Source organism: Lonchura striata, chromosome 3 (genome assembly GCF_050655825.1).
Source record: "Lonchura striata isolate lonStrDom1 chromosome 3, ASM5065582v1, whole genome shotgun sequence".
Classification (NCBI taxonomy): Eukaryota; Metazoa; Chordata; class Aves; order Passeriformes; family Estrildidae; genus Lonchura; species Lonchura striata.
Window position 1 is genome coordinate 45,317,442 of NC_140705.1, and position 19,487 is coordinate 45,336,928.

The window sequence follows — 19,487 nt, forward strand, 5'->3', positions numbered from 1 at the left end:
ACTGATCTGTAAAATGGCTTTTTCCATCAAATAAGATGAATAATTTTATCGATGAGAGAGGCAAAAGAAAAATGGGCTGACAAATTTAGAAAAGCTGGGGGATATAAGTAGACAATAATAGGGAGGATAAAGTACCCAGCTCCAACCAGAGGTGGGAGGGAGGGACTGGATGGCATATGTATAATCAACAAGAAATGGAAAGGAGAGCCATTAAAACCACGAGTACTTGGGGGTTCTTTGGACTTCCCAGAAAGGAGTACCTGGACTATAGACAGCTATGAAGTTGCCATACCCAGTATGAGGTCAGTGGGTAGAAGTCGTTGGTACTATATGTAAGAAATTGAACTGGCCAAAATTTTTTTCTTTTTTTTTTTTAATTCTGTACCTGCCCCATCTGAAAAGTCTTGTTATGCAGAGATAATTCCTTTAACCCCCAGTTTGTATTTATTTGCTCTGTTTGCCACAGTAATGGTGTGGATGTTGAAGGAGGTTATATATACAGCCATTAAAGTGAAGCAACTTTTTTTCCAGTAGCATTTGTTCAAAATACATCAGTGTTTCTAAAATGGAATGTGAGCAGGTTATTTATTTTCAAGGTACAGTATCTGTCTATTTCATGAATATAAGCTTTAGCTTTTTGCTTGGAAAAGAGGGCAAATGAACTGAAGAAACTTCTAGATTATCCGCTTACCGTTAACTTATGTTCTTATTTACAGGGAGTCAGTGCAGTCAGATTGTTTCCTCTGTCTGGGCATATAATGTTGTCTTGCTCTATGGATTGCAAAATTAAGGTGAGTTATTTTTCTGTTTTCATTAATACAGTTTATACCATCTGGAAAACAGACAGTGCATTTTAGGATACGTAAACATTTGATACTTCTACCAAATACTTTTTGTCTGTGTTAGAACAGTGTTAGTTGTTTTTAAATAGCATTTAGAAGGTTACAAGTTTCTCATATTATTGGCTTTGTTGTTATATTAATTCATTTTTTGTGAAGCCTAGTTTTACAACTAACAATAGGTCTCTGCTGAAATCTTTTACTGAAGCATTTGTGGTGTGAATTAATCTCACTTCAATCCAGCATATCAACGGAAAGCTGACGTTTTGGTTTTTGTTTGTTTGTTTGTTTGTTTTTAAATAGCAAAACTTGTAATATGGTATGAGAGTTTTAATTATTCTAAGGGAATTTTGCTAACAGGAAGGTGACAGCATTCTAGTGAATTTCTGGACAGATTGTGATTTATCAGTACATGGTATATGTTTGTAATTAATTCTTAAAAGATGCTTGGCATATATTTGCACTTAATTTCAGCATCATTATTGTTTAACAATTGACATATTTCCCCCTCATCCTTTTTTTCCTAGCTATGGGAAGTATATGGTGATCGAAGATGTCTACGAACATTTATTGGTAATAGTCTTCTTTAAAACTCATTTATGTCTAGAACAACTTCCTGGAAGAATATGTCCTGAAAGAAAAATGAATTTGTCATAGAGAGGACTTGTGTGCATCCAAGGCAATGGTTATTCGGAATGATTTTAGCAGTAAGAACTGAAAAATATGCACATTTCTTTAAGAACTTTGTCATTATTCCAAGCAATTTAATGTTGATGTGTAACACTTTACAACCCTTAAAACATTAGTGTTCTGCAGTCATCAATACTTTATGAAAGACGTATTTTCAAAGACAAAATTTTGACATGAAATTGCTAAATCTTTGTGTTGAAAGCAGCAGTCCTCTGTATTTAACTGGTGAGGGTGTCTCATGGTCTGATCCCTCCTTAAATAGGTCATTCCATCTGTGCTGAGTTTTTAGTGCAAAAGCATGGGAAATCTTTTTTAGGTTCAGGTTCAGTCTTTGTTCATGTAACAGGTGCTTTTTAAAGCAGATAGCTGAGAGAAAGAAATACAAACTTCTTGGCAACCTTGAATGCAGAACAAAAGTAGCTGATTCTCCTATTGAAACACGAACATTTCTAGAACACTGAGTGAATATATGTTGAGTAACAAGAAAGAAGTCTTTTTTCACCTCTTATTTCTGATGACAGCAATGTGGCAAAGATGATGTCTCAAAAATGGTTCTCTCTCAATAGACTGCTCTTTCTGAACAGTGTGACTGTTTTTCTCAAAAGGTTCTTATTATCAACCAGATTTGCCTGCCATTTTGCTATATTTCAATTACTGTGTCAATATTTAAACTAAAAAGAACTGCAAGTCTGATGTGGTGGTCACATAAAAGTACTGAGGCTGAGGGGGTAGGAAGATTAATATCAGATTAAAGCATTCTTTATTTTCTGATCCAATATTTCCCATATTTTCTAATTTTAAATGTTTCTCCATTAAATGAATCTCATGTAGCATTTGTCTCTCCTCTTTTTCATTAGATGTTGCCACTTATTGGAGTATTTCACTTTATTTTGAAGTTCTGCTCGTATATCAATTTATACAAGTTTATACTTGTTTATCAAGTTGGTTCTGTGCAGTGCTTTTGTGTTTTAGAGGTGTGAGAGTGTTAGGGAGTTTTATTCTCATAATTGTTTAGGAGTTACTGTTTCTTTCTCACTTGAATTATTCTTTGCTAGTTCTATTAAGAACTTCAGTAAGTGATTTTTCTTCTCTTTGCATTGTTAGAGCATTTAACTTGAGTAATATGGGTTGGGGTTTTTTTTAAATTAATTCTAAGAATGAATGGATGAAAGTTTACCATTGCATTTTTTCTATTTTGTAGGACACAGTAAAGCTGTTCGAGACATCTGTTTTAACAATGCAGGCACTCAGTTCCTTAGTGCTGCATATGACCGCTATCTAAAACTCTGGGACACTGAAACAGGTAGGCTTGTATTTGTAGGTGATGTTATTTGGCACTGTTTTTAATCAATAGTGGCTACAAAGATATCTCAGCATTCAGGTTGTTTCCAGTTGTCCTGCATATTGTCATATAGTTCATTGTTTAGACTTTCATTGCAGGATAATTAGTCTTTTTTCACATATGTTTTGTTGTTATCTGCAGTGGTGCAACTGACATTACCTGTATTTCCTATAGCTTTTTATTTGAGAAGTTTGATAGTTACTTGTAATGCTGGAACAATTTTCAGCAAAAAGATATCTTGTCAAATCATTTAATTGCATGCTTACATTTACAGGCATAAAATTCTCTTTACACCTAAATATACTTAATTTAGAAAAATGATGTCACTTGGTCTTTTGCTTAACCTTAAGAGCCCTCCAGATAAGAAAAGATGGTGACTTGCTGGTATAGAGTTGAAGGGTAGGTCTGATGCTCTCATGCCTGGGAGATAGTTTGTAACATTCTGCTACAAATAATTTGTTAAGTTAAAAAAAAATACAGGATAGATTTTGTCAGTATTCTTTTAAGCCTGGGACTCTTCCTAAGACAGGATGTTCCCATGTTTTAAAAAGTCATTAGCTTTCTGGGTTAGCAGAAATCTGATCTTATACAGGTGATAGCCTGTAGAAAGGTGTAAGTCTAATTCTCCAGTGTTTAGTCTGAACTTGAGTCTGAACTCAGTTATTTAGACAGAGCTTTCATATTAACATGTCTCCTGTAAGTTAGGGATAACAAGTTATCAGGGTATTTGTGGCTGAAGCTAAGAGGGGAAGTCAGGGCTTTATTTTGCAGGTTGGATTATCCTACCCTCTTCTAAGGTTAGTCTTGAATTCTTGCCCAAATTTGCATCTCTTGTTGAGAAGACCTCTGATCCTAAGGAGATGCGTTTTGCAAAGACCGTGGTCAACTTGTGATATCCTGAACCTGTCCTTATGTTCTTGTTGTGTCTTGGTGGCATACAGGGTGCTGAACTGTTGTATTGTTTGGGAAGCTTTAGCAAACTTACAGAGCAGTCTGTGTGTGTTCATGTTTGTGCTAGTGTATGCACACAAATGTGAAAGTCGGTCTAATCAAAGAGCAGGGCAAATTCTGCCCTTTAGTTCTCTCAAGGACTTTAAAAGAAGTGTTGTCTGCTCTTAGTAAAGAATTTTTTTTCAGTATCTGCAAAGAACACGTAAGTATCTGCAATCAGCCCATAGCACTTCCAACCTGGTACATTATAAATGGGTTTTCTGTTGCAGGGCAATGTATTTCAAGATTCACCAACAGGAAGGTTCCTTATTGTGTCAAGTTCAATCCTGATGAAGATAAACAAAATCTCTTCGTTGCAGGGATGTCAGATAAGAAAATTGTACAGGTATGTCTACTCAATATTTATTTCTATAAAATTACTGGTATTTAGTAAAAACCAGATTCTTATTCTGACTTTTTTAATTGTAGTGGGATATTCGAACTGGTGAGATTGTGCAGGAATACGATAGGCATTTGGGAGCTGTCAACACCATTGTGTTTGTGGATGAAAATAGAAGGTTTGTGAGTACATCTGATGACAAGAGTTTAAGAGTCTGGGAATGGTAAGTTTAAATTTTTGAATTTTACCTCAAAGTATATTGTGAGCAAACTAAGAGAGTTAATATTTAGAAGTACACATAGCACATAGGCCACTGGAGTGTACTGAGTTCTAGCTAGCTCAGGAAAAGCTGTAAAACCCTGTTCTGACTTAATGCTTGAGACGCTTCATTGATTTCCTCTTCCCTAAAGAAAACATAAGACAGCCCTATCAGCCTGAAGCACACTGCACTGTTAGTGGTCTCTGCTCTCTCCCCTCTCCCCAAGGGTGTATTAGTCTTTAAATTAACTCTTAAAGCAATGTCTGCTCTATTACAATTGGTGTGTGTTGGTTTTGAATGCTTTAAACTTGGATGTCCATTGTATTATATGATACTTGGCCCATGTTTGAAATAGCTAGTTAAGTGTAGCTTTATTCTGGTTTTCTGTTAGTCTGGCTTTTGGGCAATATGAATACAATAGATGACAGAAAAGGGAGAGTCTGTCCAAGAAGAAATAATACAAAATATTTGAAATGGCTTCCAGTTTTTAACATTTAACCTGCAGAGAAAACAGATCACTCCTATCTGAAATGTTTTTTGCAAAGTTCTAGGTACTAAGATCTTGAACATAGACGACTCTAAAATTTCTTTAGGATTTGAGAACTATTTATTTTTTAAATAATCAGTCCCATATCTTGAGGCATTCATTTCCTTTTGCTGTTCACACATGCAAAGCTGTTGCATAATATGGACACTAGTTCAATAGTTCTGTGACTAATCAGTTTCTCCCTAGCTGCTTGCTTTTTTTTTGTTTCCTGTAGCCTAGACAAGAGACTCCAATCTGTGGTATTGGAATGTTACCCAAGCAGCCAGATAAATCCTCAGCTTGTCTGTGATCAGCTGCAGTCATTGCCAGTAGCAGTGGGAATGACCAAAGTCTGGGAACCCAGGTTTAGGCTAGACATAAAATGCTGTCACCATATGCTGCTCCAAGAAAGCCTCTGTTCAGTACTTCATAAGTAGATGCATGGATTTACTGAGCTCCTTAAAGAAAAATCATTGCAATACCATGTCTGCTAAGGAATGTCTCCTCTTTGCTGAGTGGGAGGATGATCTCGCTTGCACAAATCTGTTATTTCCTTGAGATTGGATTGCCCTTGTTTTATGAGCTTTGTGTGATGGCTGAAATAAATAGTGAAGTGGGTGGATTTAGTCAGTCTGTGGAGAAAAGCAGGAAAGGCAAAAAGGTTCTGGCATGGGAACATCACAACCTGATTGTTCCAGTAGCAGAAGTTTTTTTCTTCTGAGGAAAAAACATGTAATAGCATTTTGTACACTGAAGAAAGAGCTCCCTTGTTGAAATGATAGGAAACTCGACTCTATGCAATATTCTGTTATGCAGTTGTTAGGAAATTCTTTGGTTTTATAAGGAACAAATGTAATGTCATCTTCCTGGGCATGAATTGAAAACCTTTCCCCACAACCTACCATGATATGTGCTAATCAGTCTGTAAGCATATTTCTATAATTTCAATATCCAGTTTTTTAAACTGCCTTAAAACTAAGTTAATACATTCATTATGGAAGATTTTGGAGTTCTGAAACTTCCATGGCAAATTGTTTCCCAAATCCTTTTTTTCTAAGTTAATAAGAAGAGTTATTTGCTACTTAGCAGTGATTTGGTGCTGCACCTTTTGGCACTTTTCTTTGGTATGCTCTTCAGCACAATGTTTCTTCGGTATCCTACAGAAACAAAGTGGAAGTAATTATGACCTGAATATGGCCTTAAAAGCTAGTAATTATAAGTTGGTCTAATTACTTTGTTTCAATTGTCTGGAGAAATTCTGTAGTGTGTTTTGTAAACACTTTGACTTGGACAGAGATGGGTAAGGGGATGGCATGTCTGACTTCACAGTGAGGAACTCCTGAGAACTTAAATCTCCTTTCCCAAGAATTAATCCCATGCAAAGATTTCACAGGCTGTACATACAATTGCAGTTGGTTAGTTGCTGAAAGTTCAGACTTCAAGTATAGTACAGACTCTTGTAGATTGTGTGGTTTATTTAGGAATATTAATGGAAGTGTTGAAAATTTGCCTGCTTTTGCATTTCATGTGATTGAGATATTAAAGTTGGCATGGGTATCATATACTGTGTTCACTCTTCTAGAAAAGCAAAATATTATTTTGTCTTTGCTTTGTATGCATCTGATCCTGCTTGGTTAAGCACTGAAATGATGTGAGCATTTAACTTTGGAGGCTGTTACTTCTTTTTACCTCCAAGTCAGCCAGCAAAGCAAGAAGTGTGCAGTGGTAATTTAGTTATTATGCTGACAGGCTTTAGAGGCTTGTCATCTCTGTAAATCTGTGCCCCTCAGTGGGTCTTTTCACCTGTGACTCCTGGTAGAGTTAATGTAGTCTCCTGAGAGACATCTTCGTGATGTGTAGGTCCTAAAACTGGATTGGGTTATACAGAGGGTTTGGGTTGGCTTGATTCTTTTCCTTCTTTTGCTAAAAAGATTTTTCTGTCTCTTGCCTGGGAAAGAAGTTGTATCAAAATCCCAGAGTAAAACACTTCTAAATCTTGGCTAGGAGATACAATTTCTGATACTTAAAACTTTTTGGCCTTTGAAATGCTATGAAGTGGGGAAAGGACTTTAAAATATTTAAATTTTAAATATTTATCACAAAAAACAAATAACAAGCAATAACCTTGTGTCCTGTTGCAAATGGAGCTGGAAACAGTTTGGGAAGGGTATGGCACAGGGGCTGCATTTCCTATGCTGTTGTGTTGATCAGCCTCAGAGATGATGGGGAATCTTCTCACATTTGCTGCCCCACAACCATCCTAGGTCTGCCTGGTTGGAAGCTGGTTATCCCTGGCCTAAAGTGCATGCTTTTATCCATGGAGTGAATTATTATTCTGAGGAATAAATTATTTCAACTCACAGGAGCATTTGTGTTGCTTCCTGACAACAGAGCAGCTTCTCACCCTGCTGCCCCTGTGTGTGTTGCTTAACTCAAGACGATGGGAAATAACGTCCTGCACAATAAAGCAGGATGATAATTACCTTGCTAATGCCGACCATATTGCCATCCAACAAGGCTTGGGCAGCTGGGACAAGGCAGCCACCCACACTCTCCGCTCCCAAAGTGTCCCAGCAGCCCTTCTGCTCTGTGAATTAGACAATGAAGTCATAAACATCCCTTTTATATTAATTAATGTTGCTGCAGAACATTTTGCATGTGCTTTCTGCAGAATACATTAATCAAATCTATTTTCTGCTGGAGGTTTATTTTGCTTAATGAGAAAGCCATGTACGTGACTTCCCTTTTTTCCAGTCTTCCAGTGCAGGGTATGAGGAATACTGTGAATATGCACAAACCGTTAGTAATTCAATTTATGTAGTCAAAACCAAATGGCAGTTGTGCAGAGTAAGGATTAGCCTGTCCTTGTTTTTACCCTAGGCCTTTGTACAGGACAGTGCATGTTAAGAACCTGCACTGGCACCATCTTTATGCAATTGAGCTGGGGAGTTCAGTATTCAGTTCAGCGGTGAATATTGAGAACTGGTTGGCATCCCAGTTGGGAAGGTCAGGGGGAAAAGGGCATGTCAAAGAGGTGAGAGAGAAAGAATCTTGTTTTCTTTACCTTCAAAAAATATTTTAAAAAGAAGAATTTAAAAAAGGCAGAAATATTTGAGTTGAAACAAAACTCAAGTCAGTACGATGTTCCAGTAAGATCCATGCCTATGTCAGTATGTTCTTGCTATCTAAATAGGAACTTTGTAAGAGCTGCAGTTATACTGGAGGCAATAAAGGAACTCTGTGTTAGTTTTGCTCTTAACAATTAGAATTATGACTCTAATTTGGACTCTGCTCCTTTGACTGGTGTAAATTCACACTCTCAGAGGTTATGCTTTAGATGGCTCTGCATCTGGAGTTCTAGGGTGGACGTTCATAATTCTTTTGAGTTTTTGTATATTCTTCCTTTGGATGCCACCATACATTCTCCATGGTTCAGTTGCCACATAAATCAACTGACTTGAAGCAGCTCTTTGGAACATCTCCATGTCTTCATAAAACACATACTTCTTCCTTTTGCAGGGACATTCCTGTAGACTTCAAGTACATAGCTGAGCCAAGTATGCATTCCATGCCAGCTGTGACTTTGTCTCCAAATGGTAGGTTAACACTTTACTGCCTTCTTAGACCTAATTTATGTAGGCACCTCTTACTGATTATTATCTCTGTGATGTTGCTGTGTTGCATCTTCCTTTCACCCCAGACTGACCCCTCCCCAGTGACTCTGTGCACTTATTCCAAGGTTGGATTGGATCATGTTTTGATTTAAAATTCTAAAGAACAAGTATGTCAAAATGAGAGTTTATATCAGGGTAACTGTATCACTTTAAAATTAGGCCTTCATCCAGACAAGGCAAAAGAACTCTCCATAGAGCTACCTTGTGCTCTTTGCTGTGTTTAAAATATTAAGAGGAACTATGGAAGGAACTGACAATGGTGACAAAGCGTTAAGCAAGTTCAGCAGTCCTTGTGGTGCCACTGTTAAAGCAGAAACTCATGTTGTGCATTATCCTGTTCCCTTCTGTTACAAAAGTACTCCAAGTAATTCTTGCATAAGAGAAATCCCAAACGATCTCAGTGTTTCTGTATGTTAATGTTACACTGGTGTTTATGTTCTTCAATTAGAACCATACTGAAGAAGGATAGTTGTTTAGTGCCTTAAATAATCAGTGAAAATCCTTCTAACAGGGCAAAATTCCCGTCATCTGTTTTGGCCAAATTTAAATAGCTTTAGTGTCACCATTATTACAGTGTTGCCAGACTTGCTGTTAACAGTCCCATTAGGCTGAGTAGAGGCTGATCAACTTGTTGCACAGCCAATGTTACGTTGTCACTGTGTAAAACACTTTAAAGGCAGTGATAATATGCAGAGTTCAGGACAGAAGTCTCTGTTTTGGGTATTCTGTAGCACATCATCATCATGGATTCTCAGGCAGGAGTTAATGCACTGCCAATATGCAAAATGAGATGAAGGTATGATTAGAAAAGTCTCAATTTTTCTTTCACTAAATTTCTTTATTAATTGCATAATAAAGTCTTCAGTCTACCTTAGAACTGTTTTCCCATAAAGAAAAGAGGGGGTGACTTTCTTAGAGTACCCACAAAACAGGTGATCAAGTAGAGTGCAGCTAGATGGATTTTTTTTTCCCTTACTGATTTATGTGATTATGTGCACCAGCAAGATTACACAGTATCTTAAAGACTTAACAGTAAGTCAGTGGGGTTGATGCAGCACATAGCTGGAACAGTCAGACCTTTAGTAGAGTCCTGAGTGCATTTTGTAGGAATACAGGCATCCCAAACTTTGTCAAACATAAGGTTTCAACTCTTGGCAGTTGTACCAGGCAGAAGCAATATCAATTGTTACCTAGATCCCTGCTACATAATGAAAATCTGGATTAAGTTAGTGCAAGAAAAATTGTAAGAATCTCTGAAAACATCCCAGTTAGTTCTGTTTCTTGAGATGCAGCACCCTGACACCACCTATGTTTATTGCATTTATAGGGAAATGGTTGGCTTGCCAGTCAATGGATAACCAAATCTTGATTTTTGGAGCTCAGAACAGATTCAGATTAAACAAAAAGAAAATTTTCAAAGGTCACATGGTAGCTGGCTATGCTTGTCAAGTGGATTTTTCACCTGATATGAGGTAAGTTTTTGTGGGAATGAGCTTCATCTTAAAACTTACAAGTACAGACACTAAATTTTCTTTTGAATCCCCTGCAACAGTCATGAATGCACAGTCCCATTAGCTAGGCATTGGGCAGAACTCTCTTGCCAAGCAGCAGAACAGAAAGTTTACTCTTGGCATATGATAGGACCAAGAGAGGCTTCCACATCTGACTCCCATCTTTTTGCACGTGGTGTGCAGTGCAGGGTCTGTTCCCACAATGTGCACTTGTCTAGAGTGTCTGGGGTTTGAACTAATCCTGTTTCCCCAGTTCGTAGGTCTGGTGTGGGTATCCTCATTTACTGTTCAGAGAATCATCTCTTTCTTCCTGTTGGCTTAGTAATGTGCCCATACATTTAGTACTGTATGTACATAAGATACAAATTACTATAAAAATGGGGAAATAACCTCAGCAAACCTGGAGGAAAAAATGTCTATAATTGTAGAGAAACTTGTGGCACCTTCTCTTGGGTTCCAGTAACACAGTGCAGGGTATAATCACACTGCTTGGCACATTTAGCTCGCAGTTGATGAATCACTTCTGCAGGACTTGTGTGCTCTTAGAGCACAGCCTGAACACTGATTCCTTGGTAGGAATGTTTGCAGGCTGTGTCAGCTGGGAAGCTCCCTGGGTGAAGCTCTTTTCTGTTGCTCAGTTGCTAGTTGTAATAGCATACAAGCAGTCTGCACACATGATGCAATTTCATTTTATTCCTGTTAATGCAGCTATGTGATATCTGGAGATGCAGATGGGAAACTAAACATCTGGGACTGGAAGACAACAAAACTCTACAGTAGGTTAAAAGCACACGACAAAGTCTGTATCGGTGCAGTGTGGCATCCACATGAAACATCCAAAGTCATCACGTGCGGCTGGGATGGCCTGATTAAACTATGGGACTAAAGAGGATGCTACAGAGACCAAGAGATGCAAGCCCTGCATACATCTGAGATTAGGGTGTGTTCTGCTGTAAGGATGGGTAGACATTGTAATACTGCAGTTCTCCGCTCTCTGTATATATGCACTGAACACCAGGAAATTCAAAAGACTCAAGTGAAAGGATATAGTTCTAAATATGGCATCTGGGAATGAGAAGCTAAGCTGAGGTCATCTGAAGCATGCCAAATCATGTGCCAGTTTGTCTTGCCTCTGCTTGTGCAAAACACTCTTGTAAAATAAAATAATTTTAAGAAAAGCTATTTTTGTGGTTCTGGCTGTCAGAGAGTTTAAAGAGAAAACCAGCAATTCTGTAACTTTCTTCCTAAGAAGAAATCTTTGGTACCTACTGCAATAGAGCTGGAAAAGATAAGCACAAATCCACTTGCTGAGATTTGCTAATTCACACTAGAAATGAAGAATTAATTGAAGCTAGCAGTTGTCAGATGAACTCTATCAACTGAAGATGCCATTCATAGTCTTAGTTTCTGTCTGTAGAATCATGAGGATACTCACTTTCACTTTTGCAAGTAGTCTTCATTTTCAGGGTTTCCCTTTTAATGGTTGTGTGCTGTATTGTTTTTTTGTCTTCCCATATGCTATTATGTTCCAATAAGCATGACATATTAAAAAAAAAAGTGAATGTCTGTTTTTATGTTTGGAATAGTTTGTATTATAAGCCCCATGAAGGTTTTGACAATTTAATGTATATACATGTCACACTGTTTTCTCTTTAAAGAACTTATTTTTAATAAATCTTTTTATAAAAACTCTGCTTATCTTTATTCAATTTTTACGTCTTGCAGTGCCCATATAAAATATTTTCTATCATTTGGTATTTTAATGTGCAGTTGTTTTAATGTTCAGATAAATTCATTCTCTTGTAGTGATCATTTAAAACTAAGGCAATTTGGCAGCAGGAGAAAAAAATCCCTTTTGATTCCCTGTCTGCTCTCTTTTTTTGGACACATAAAAATAAATGCATGTAGCAAATTTTATCCCATGGATCAGTATTTAATTACAGTTTTGAATTATACTATATTGTTTACTGTAAATCAAATTCATTAGAAAGGCTAGCAAAGACGAGTAATTGCCTTAATTGACAGCAGGATGGAAGCTGAACAGAGAATCCCACATGGTCGAGGTGGAAGGAAATGGTTGGTTGTTTTGTGGATTTTGGGTTGTTTGACTGGATGCAAGAAACTCTGGTCTTTCAAAGAGTGAGTTACACAAGTTAGCCCTTGTGAGTGAACAGGAGGAAGCTTAAGCATTTTTAGGCCAACTCTGTAATGCTGAGCTCAAGAGTCATTCCACTCTCAGTCCATGCTGTTGTGCAACTGCACTGAGTTTACACATTCCTGGTTATTTTCCCATCCCAGCAGCCTTGTATGCCTGAAAAACTCCACGTTTTCTCAAGCACCATCCTGGTGGTAACTTGTCCCAGCCTTGTTCCCATGCAAGTACTGACATAAAAAGCAGTAGAGCCTGGAGAGGGAGGAAAGAGCAGGTCCAGCATATCCTGTGGGCTGATCCTCTGTTGGGAGAGAAAAGGCTGTTCCTCCTTCTCTGCTCTTCAACATGTGGGTGGGAAAGGGCTGCTGCTGTCTTGCAGAGGATGAGTTTCTGATTTGCTTTTCAGAGGGAAGGTTTGATTCCTGAGCTGGGAGTTAACTCTGGTGTGTGTTGTGTGCCAGGTGTTGCTTCAAGAGAAAGTGGGCTGGAGAAATTTGGAAGGGATTTTTCCTTCAAGTACATTTCCCAAATGGATATGTGGTGATGTGCCCTATTAACAGTTTATATGTACAGGGAAATAAGGAGGAGAAGAGGAATAGAGCTGATAGAAAATCTTCCTACAGGAACATATACTGGCTTTCACATCAGAAACAAAAATTTCCAAAATGCTTAAAACCATTTAAATCATAATATACTAAATGCTTGGCTGTGTTGTTGGTACTGTGTTTTCCCATGTGTCACCTACCATGCTTTACATACATACTTGTAAAATAGTATATGCAAAATATGAAAATAAGTGTATAAACTCTTCTAGTCGTATACTGGGTGTTGTCTTTGGAGGAAAAAAAAGTTTCAATCAATTCTGCTGGAGTTGATGAATTGGGATGAAATGTTTGCAGCAAGCCCAGAATCAAAATTACCCTAGAAACTTTTAGATAAAATCCTTTGCCCCTCACAGTTAGTTACCACATTAATGGTTTGTGGAATTTCTCACATCTGCGTTGAAGCCTGCAGGGGGAATTTTCACGAGGATAATTCCCTCTTGTTGCAAACTGCAAAGCTCATGTTGTCAGCTAGTTTGCTGTGCAAAGGATAGATGTGTGTGTGAGTGAGGTGCGAGTCCAGACTTGCTTTTCCAGCAGCCACCTGGGAGGAGTTTCCTTTCTGGACTAATCAAATCAAATCATGTCCTTCTCTTCCCAATTTCATGTTTGACCAGCAATTAGTCTATTACAGAGGTTGGTCAGACCAAGTCTAGGCTGAGACATCTGTGCTGGACTTTGCCTGTGAGCAGACAGATCCAGGGAAAAGTCAGCATTGGGAGAAAAGGGAAGAGTGCATTTCAATATCTCCAGTTAATATTCCTCAGATATTAGTGGAGGGTGCTTAGTGATTCAAGCTGAAGGGACATCTTGGGAAGGCTGGAAGCAAGTGTATGGCACTGCCAGGAAGGAATACAACAAAGATGGACTGCAGGGCTGCCATCACAGCATCGTTATTTTGTTCCCCTTGATCATGCACCTGCAGATTTCAGAAATGACATGCCAAAATGTTGCTGCTTTTATTAATACTGATTGTTTTTATAGCGAAGTTTTGCAGATCAATCAACTGTCTCCATTGTTCTTGGAGTTCTGTCTGGGAAAATTGATGGTTCCTTTGACCTTTTGCCAGCTTTTTCTTGGACTTTTTTCACATGCAAGAGGGGGAAATAGCCCACATAGCCTCGTGCATCTTGCTGGTAAGGAGGCTGGCTGTCTTGAAGCAGATGGTCTTGGCATCTGTCTTGCTCAGAGTTTATAATTGTCCCCAGTAAGATGGGGCTGCTCAGTCTTTGCCCTCATTACAAAGAACAAACATCAGAATTACTGTGCATCTAGAAACATCCAAGATTGTCTTATAAAAATCCAATTTTTAGCAGCAGGCAGATTTCAGTATGCTGTTTAACACTGTGGTGTAACACTGTTTAACGCTGTGCTTTAACAGCTGATTTAAACAGGGAGCCTTGCAGCTCTGGCAGCCCAGTAACATGATGTACTTTCCTTCTTTCTACCAGTTGGTTATTACAAAATCCTGCTCCCATTTGCTAGGAAGGCTCCATATGACAAGCAGCCTGCACAAGGGGGAGCACGCGGAGAGCGGAGGAGGGAGGGGAATTTTGCTTGGAAGACTTTATAAACAGTATAACCTATACACCAGAAAAAATAGCTTGCCAGGAAGGTTATTCCTCTGGAGACTACTTAAGGGACTTGTTACTGTAGGTTGACTTAACTAGCATACACTCAAAATTTTAAGCCTCATATTTTGCAGTAAAATATGTCTTTGCTGTTAGGCTTGCTGATAAGCAAAACAGACACCATGGCTGTCTTGCAGCACTCAGAGCAAACTACTTGTGGCAGGGTTATGTTTACAGAAGCTGCTTGCAGAATTTAAAACTTTCAGAAACAAGCTGCAGTAACCTTCAGTGAGCCATGGGCCTGTAAATTGACCAGGCACGCTGGAAGTTTGTCCTCAGACCTGTTTGTTATCTTTTATGACAGAATATTTAAAATGTGTTAAATGCACTGAGCCTTTCTGAGCCTCTTTTTGCCCTGCTGTGCTTCATGCCACTGGGGGACTGCTCAAATGAAACATTGCTGCCTTGGTCAATGGAGTAAGAGGTTCTCATTAGACCTTGGGGTTTTTTTGTTAATCTGGAAGATGTCAAGACTAACTGAGCCTGCTTCTCTGGTTTGGGAAAGGAAGACAGCAACACAAATCCTCTGGGGAGTCATTTCAGTAATAGGAACTTTATGGGGCTTCAAGACCACTGACAGTTACCCAGACATAGTTCTGGGAGCTGCAAATCTTTCCCATTCTCCCAGCATAATTGCCCCTTTGGTGTCTTGCTCCTATTCCCCAGCTAAACTCTTTAATTGTGTAATAAGTCTTTCTCTTTTTTTGGTGGAGTTTAAACTCTTGCAAAATGATATTAAGAGGAAAAAAAAAAAGAAAAATGTCCTGTCCTGGAAGAGTTGTAACAATTTCACCTCCCATTTTAGCTTGCTCCAGGCTGATTTCTCCAAGCACCCCCAGGCCTTAGCTCAGAGCTGTTGCTCATATTGTTCTTTGGCATCCCCATACAGCCCTGCTCTTTCAGCTCCTCCTCATGTACCCTCTCAAACAATAATCCCTTCCAATATTCCCTGGAGATAAAAAGGAAACTCAGACTCTGAAATCATTGTCAGGCCAGACATCTACAGGAGAAAGATGGAAGGCCCATTCCCTGGTTTCCAAATCCTTACTGAATTCTGTCAGAAGAGCTTCCCTGCTGCAAGCTCCTTTCTCTACCCTGATGCTGATGCTTTGGGAGTACCTTGAGGCAGCAGGACATGTGGGTTTTGTTTTCCTTTTGTCATTATTCCTCCAATATTAAACAAGTGGAATAACATTATGGAATATTTCTTTGGATCCTGGATTCTCCTGTTTCTTGGAGCAATTTTTCTTTCATAAAGAAGAAATTGGAAGTCACTTCAGGGCCTCTCCTACCTGGTGAATCAGTTTGAGAGGTCAGCCTGGGGTTGTCTGTGCAGTCCTAGTCCCTGTGTCTTGGCTGCTCCTGGCTGGCATCAGTGGAGAGACACCAGTGGAGAGACACAGGTTCTCTTAAGGCACATCTGCTGCTGCTGCCTCAGAGGTCTGACACCAGTCAGGCACCTGTCTCCTCCTCCCTGCAAGGGCAGGGGTACCCTGGGTGGTGGCTCCGCTCGATGATGCAAGGGTGGGATTCACTTTGTTTGTGATTCATTCAGAAATGGAATTTCAAATATAGAGGGGGGGAAATACCAGGTAAGATGCTGAAGCATCTTCATTACTTGCAGAAGTTTTGTACTGTGTGTACCACTGCACGTTCCTTCAGAAAACTGCTTAAACTTGAAGATCTATGTCGATAATCCACCAAAAAGAGTAGGGACGTGGCACTGATGGTATTCACATTTGAGTCTTCCCTTCTAGGCAGTGCAAAGTGGGCTCCTGCTCTCCCTGTGCAAGGTGCTGCCTATTGGGATAAGGGATGTAACATGGGCTGTCTCTGCAAAGGTCTCCTTCTGAAGCAGGTAAAACTCTTCACATGAGGTCAAACTGCACCGTGAACAGCGACTTCTATTTAAGGGCAGAGATCCATTCATTCCTGCAGGTGGTTCCCTTCAAGAGCCAAGCTTGCTCTGCAGATGCTGCCCCTGAAAGCCAGTGGAGGGGGGGCAGGTTTAAATATGTCTCTGAATGTAGGTCAACTCTGAACTTCCACTGCCACTAAACCAGGTCTCTACTGACTGCGATTAAATGTCACATTGTGTTAACAAGCAGGAAAAAATCAAGAGTGATTTCCTACTGAATAACCCTGAGCATCCTGTCAAGGACAAGGGAGCGGGTAATGAAGCTCATGAAACAAAAGTTTTGTAATGAACCAGATGGTCTCAGCTGTTGAATTATTCACCAGAGAGAATGAGTGCCATTTCTTCAGGTGTGCTACTGGGTGATATGTCTTCTTGGCATCTGCCAAGGAAGGCCAGACATATGTTCCCTTTACGCTTTCTTTGTTCTTTCACAGAGGTGCTTGAAGAACAACCTTTCACAAGTCACAATGGGATCAAAGCCTGGGGCCAGAAGTACAGGCAATAAATGACAGGTTTTGGAGTGCAGCAGGAGGTCAGACCTTTGTTTAGGCAAATTTTGGAACCTCCAAGGAAGCCAATGTGACATTCAGAAAGGGCCCAGTTTTCCTGGAGGAGTGTATTAGTGTTCTAACAAATTCCCCTCTGTGCTGCCATGGACTTGCCATGTTGCAGTATCAGCTGGGATAGTTCGAGGGGTTTCACATCTGTTGCTTCTCTTCATTTTCACCAAATTTTGGACAGCACCTGTAAGATCTCATTCACAAATGTGTGTGATTTATAAATCACTGCGAGCCTGTCTGAAAGAGAAGTGCCCTCACCCCCCACAAAAGGATTTGTGTAAGTAGAATTGCCCCTACCCCTGTGAGGATCCACTTTAGACCAACCTGAAACATCTCCTGATGGAGTTGTCCAGCTGATGCAATAATGGCTCTGCATCAGGAACAAAACCTGTCATTGTGTCTTTGTTAGGTGGGGTTGGCACTGGCTGTGGCCACCATGAGTAGCCTGAGGATTGGGCAGGAAGGAGGCGCCTGGGCTGGAAGGAATGGACTGGCTGCTCTGGAGAGCTGATGCATGAGCCTGCAGGGAGTGTGGGGAGATGCCCAGGGCACCTGGAGGTAGCATGCCAGGAGAATGGGGGAACAGCAGAGCTGGGCAATACCTGTAATGGTGATGCTGAGCAGATCTGGGGCTGAGTCTGACTTCCTCCATGGTCATGAAGCTCCCAGACTCCAGGCTGTGGCTATAAGAGCAGAATGCCCTGTCCACACTGGTTTTAATGGTGCTCTCTGTACCTAATCCTTGGAGAAGGGGGAAGCTGTGGTGATTTCTGTGCAGGTGTGATCTGGGAAGAGTTGTGGAGTGCAACACTGGCATGTGGTTACTGCATGGAGATGATCTCTGAGTAGGTCAGGGGCAATTGTGCCTGAGTATTGCAGTGGGTAGACACAGACCCCACACAACATCCCTCAGCCTGTCCACTGCAGCAGTCAGCCAGCACTGGCTTGTGTCCCTTGGCACGTACCCGGCAGCTCAGTCATTAGGAGACAGGAATGAATTAATTTGAAGGTCTGTCCCTTAGGTAAAAGAGGTCAATAAAAGAGAAGGGGTAAGGGCATAAAAGCAAGACCTCAGAAAGGAAAGCTGTAACTCTACTCTAAGAGATGTGAAGTAGAAAAGCAGAGAGTGCATTAAATAAGCACTGTTCATTTTCTCCTATAACATCACATAACTACCTCCAGAATGATAAATAGCTTTTATCTACCCTGTATTAGAGATAAGGTTTTCTTTAAAATTACCATAGTTATTGGAATCTTTTTTACCATATATATATTTGCTGTATCCTGAAGTGTCTCTGACACTACCGGGCAGTCCCAATCAACAGATTACCTAAGGGTTTATTAAACTCCCTTACTAACCAAAGAACCAAGACTGACCTCTACTCCACTTCTGTAATTTGCATATCACCGTATTACTTCAGGGAAATAAATGATGGAAGATGTGCTTCTGTTTTGAGTTTTAACATCTGAGAGATGTCATGTAATTTATTTTTTAACCTCTATCTATTGGTTTCTTAAACAAATGATAATAAGCTACTAGGCTACTTACTCTAAGACTAATTAGGAGGAAAAACCTGTACAGTGCTAGAACCCATATTTTTATGCTTAATTAATAAATCAAGACTTGCAGCTGGACTTTTGCCACCCTGTTATTTGAAAAATGGGAGTTGAGCCATTCTGCAGTGCAGTGAGCGTGGCCGTTCCAACATGCCAGATATTAGTTTAGGAAACCCTGGCAGCCTCTTGCATTTTGATGAATCTCCTCTGTTAAACAGTTTCAGTACTTAATGTATGAGGGTTGCAGCAAGGCTGGCTGTCACAAAGAAGGCATTTCTTACTCATTTTTCAGAGGCTGTGGATCTCTTGGATTGGGCTTTACCTGGTTCAGGGATGGCAATAGGTAGCTCAGCCCTGAAGAAAGTGCTTTGCCCAGCATCTTGGACATGGGGAATTCAACACATCTGCATCAGATCATCTTGGTTTTGATGCAGAGCTGAGGATATGGTGGTCACACCTGAGTGTCTGCAAAGCCCTAGGCCAGGTGGGATGTGCAGGAGCAGAAACGGGAGCTACTTTTATAGAATCATAGAATATCTCAAGTTGGAAAAGACCCAATAAGGATCATCAAGACCAACTCACTGCTCCTCATGGAACCTAAAACTAAACCAGGTTAGTAAAAGAGTCATGCAGAGATTGCCTGAGCTCTGACAGGCTTGGTGCCATTAGCACTCCCCTGGGAAGCTTGTTCCAGTGACTGACCACCTTCTCGGTAAAGAACCTTTTCCCCATAACCCATCTGAACTTCCCCTGACACAGTTTCATTCCATTTTTCCATGTCCTGACACTGGTCACTGGAGAGAGGAGAACAGCATCTCCCCCTCCACCACTTCCCTTGATGAAGCTGTAGACTTGGAGAAGTCAGAAACCAAAGCTAGTTAGAGTCCACATAACAG

General features: G+C 40.0%; 1 protein-coding gene across 1 annotated transcript in view; it reads left to right on the plus strand.

Moving 5' to 3' along the window:
• The window catches only part of CDC40 (cell division cycle 40), a 37,603-nt gene extending 25,740 nt beyond the window's left edge, over positions 1 to 11,863 (plus strand). The window contains exons 8-15 of the mRNA XM_021553761.4: positions 717 to 791; positions 1,367 to 1,412; positions 2,731 to 2,832; positions 4,092 to 4,207; positions 4,291 to 4,424; positions 8,506 to 8,582; positions 9,988 to 10,132; positions 10,880 to 11,863. Of these exons, the coding sequence (XP_021409436.1) occupies positions 717 to 791; positions 1,367 to 1,412; positions 2,731 to 2,832; positions 4,092 to 4,207; positions 4,291 to 4,424; positions 8,506 to 8,582; positions 9,988 to 10,132; positions 10,880 to 11,057 (873 nt within the window). The 3' untranslated portion in view covers positions 11,058 to 11,863. The remainder of the gene's footprint in view (positions 1 to 716; positions 792 to 1,366; positions 1,413 to 2,730; positions 2,833 to 4,091; positions 4,208 to 4,290; positions 4,425 to 8,505; positions 8,583 to 9,987; positions 10,133 to 10,879) is intronic.
• The last annotated feature ends 7,624 nt before the right edge of the window (positions 11,864 to 19,487 follow it).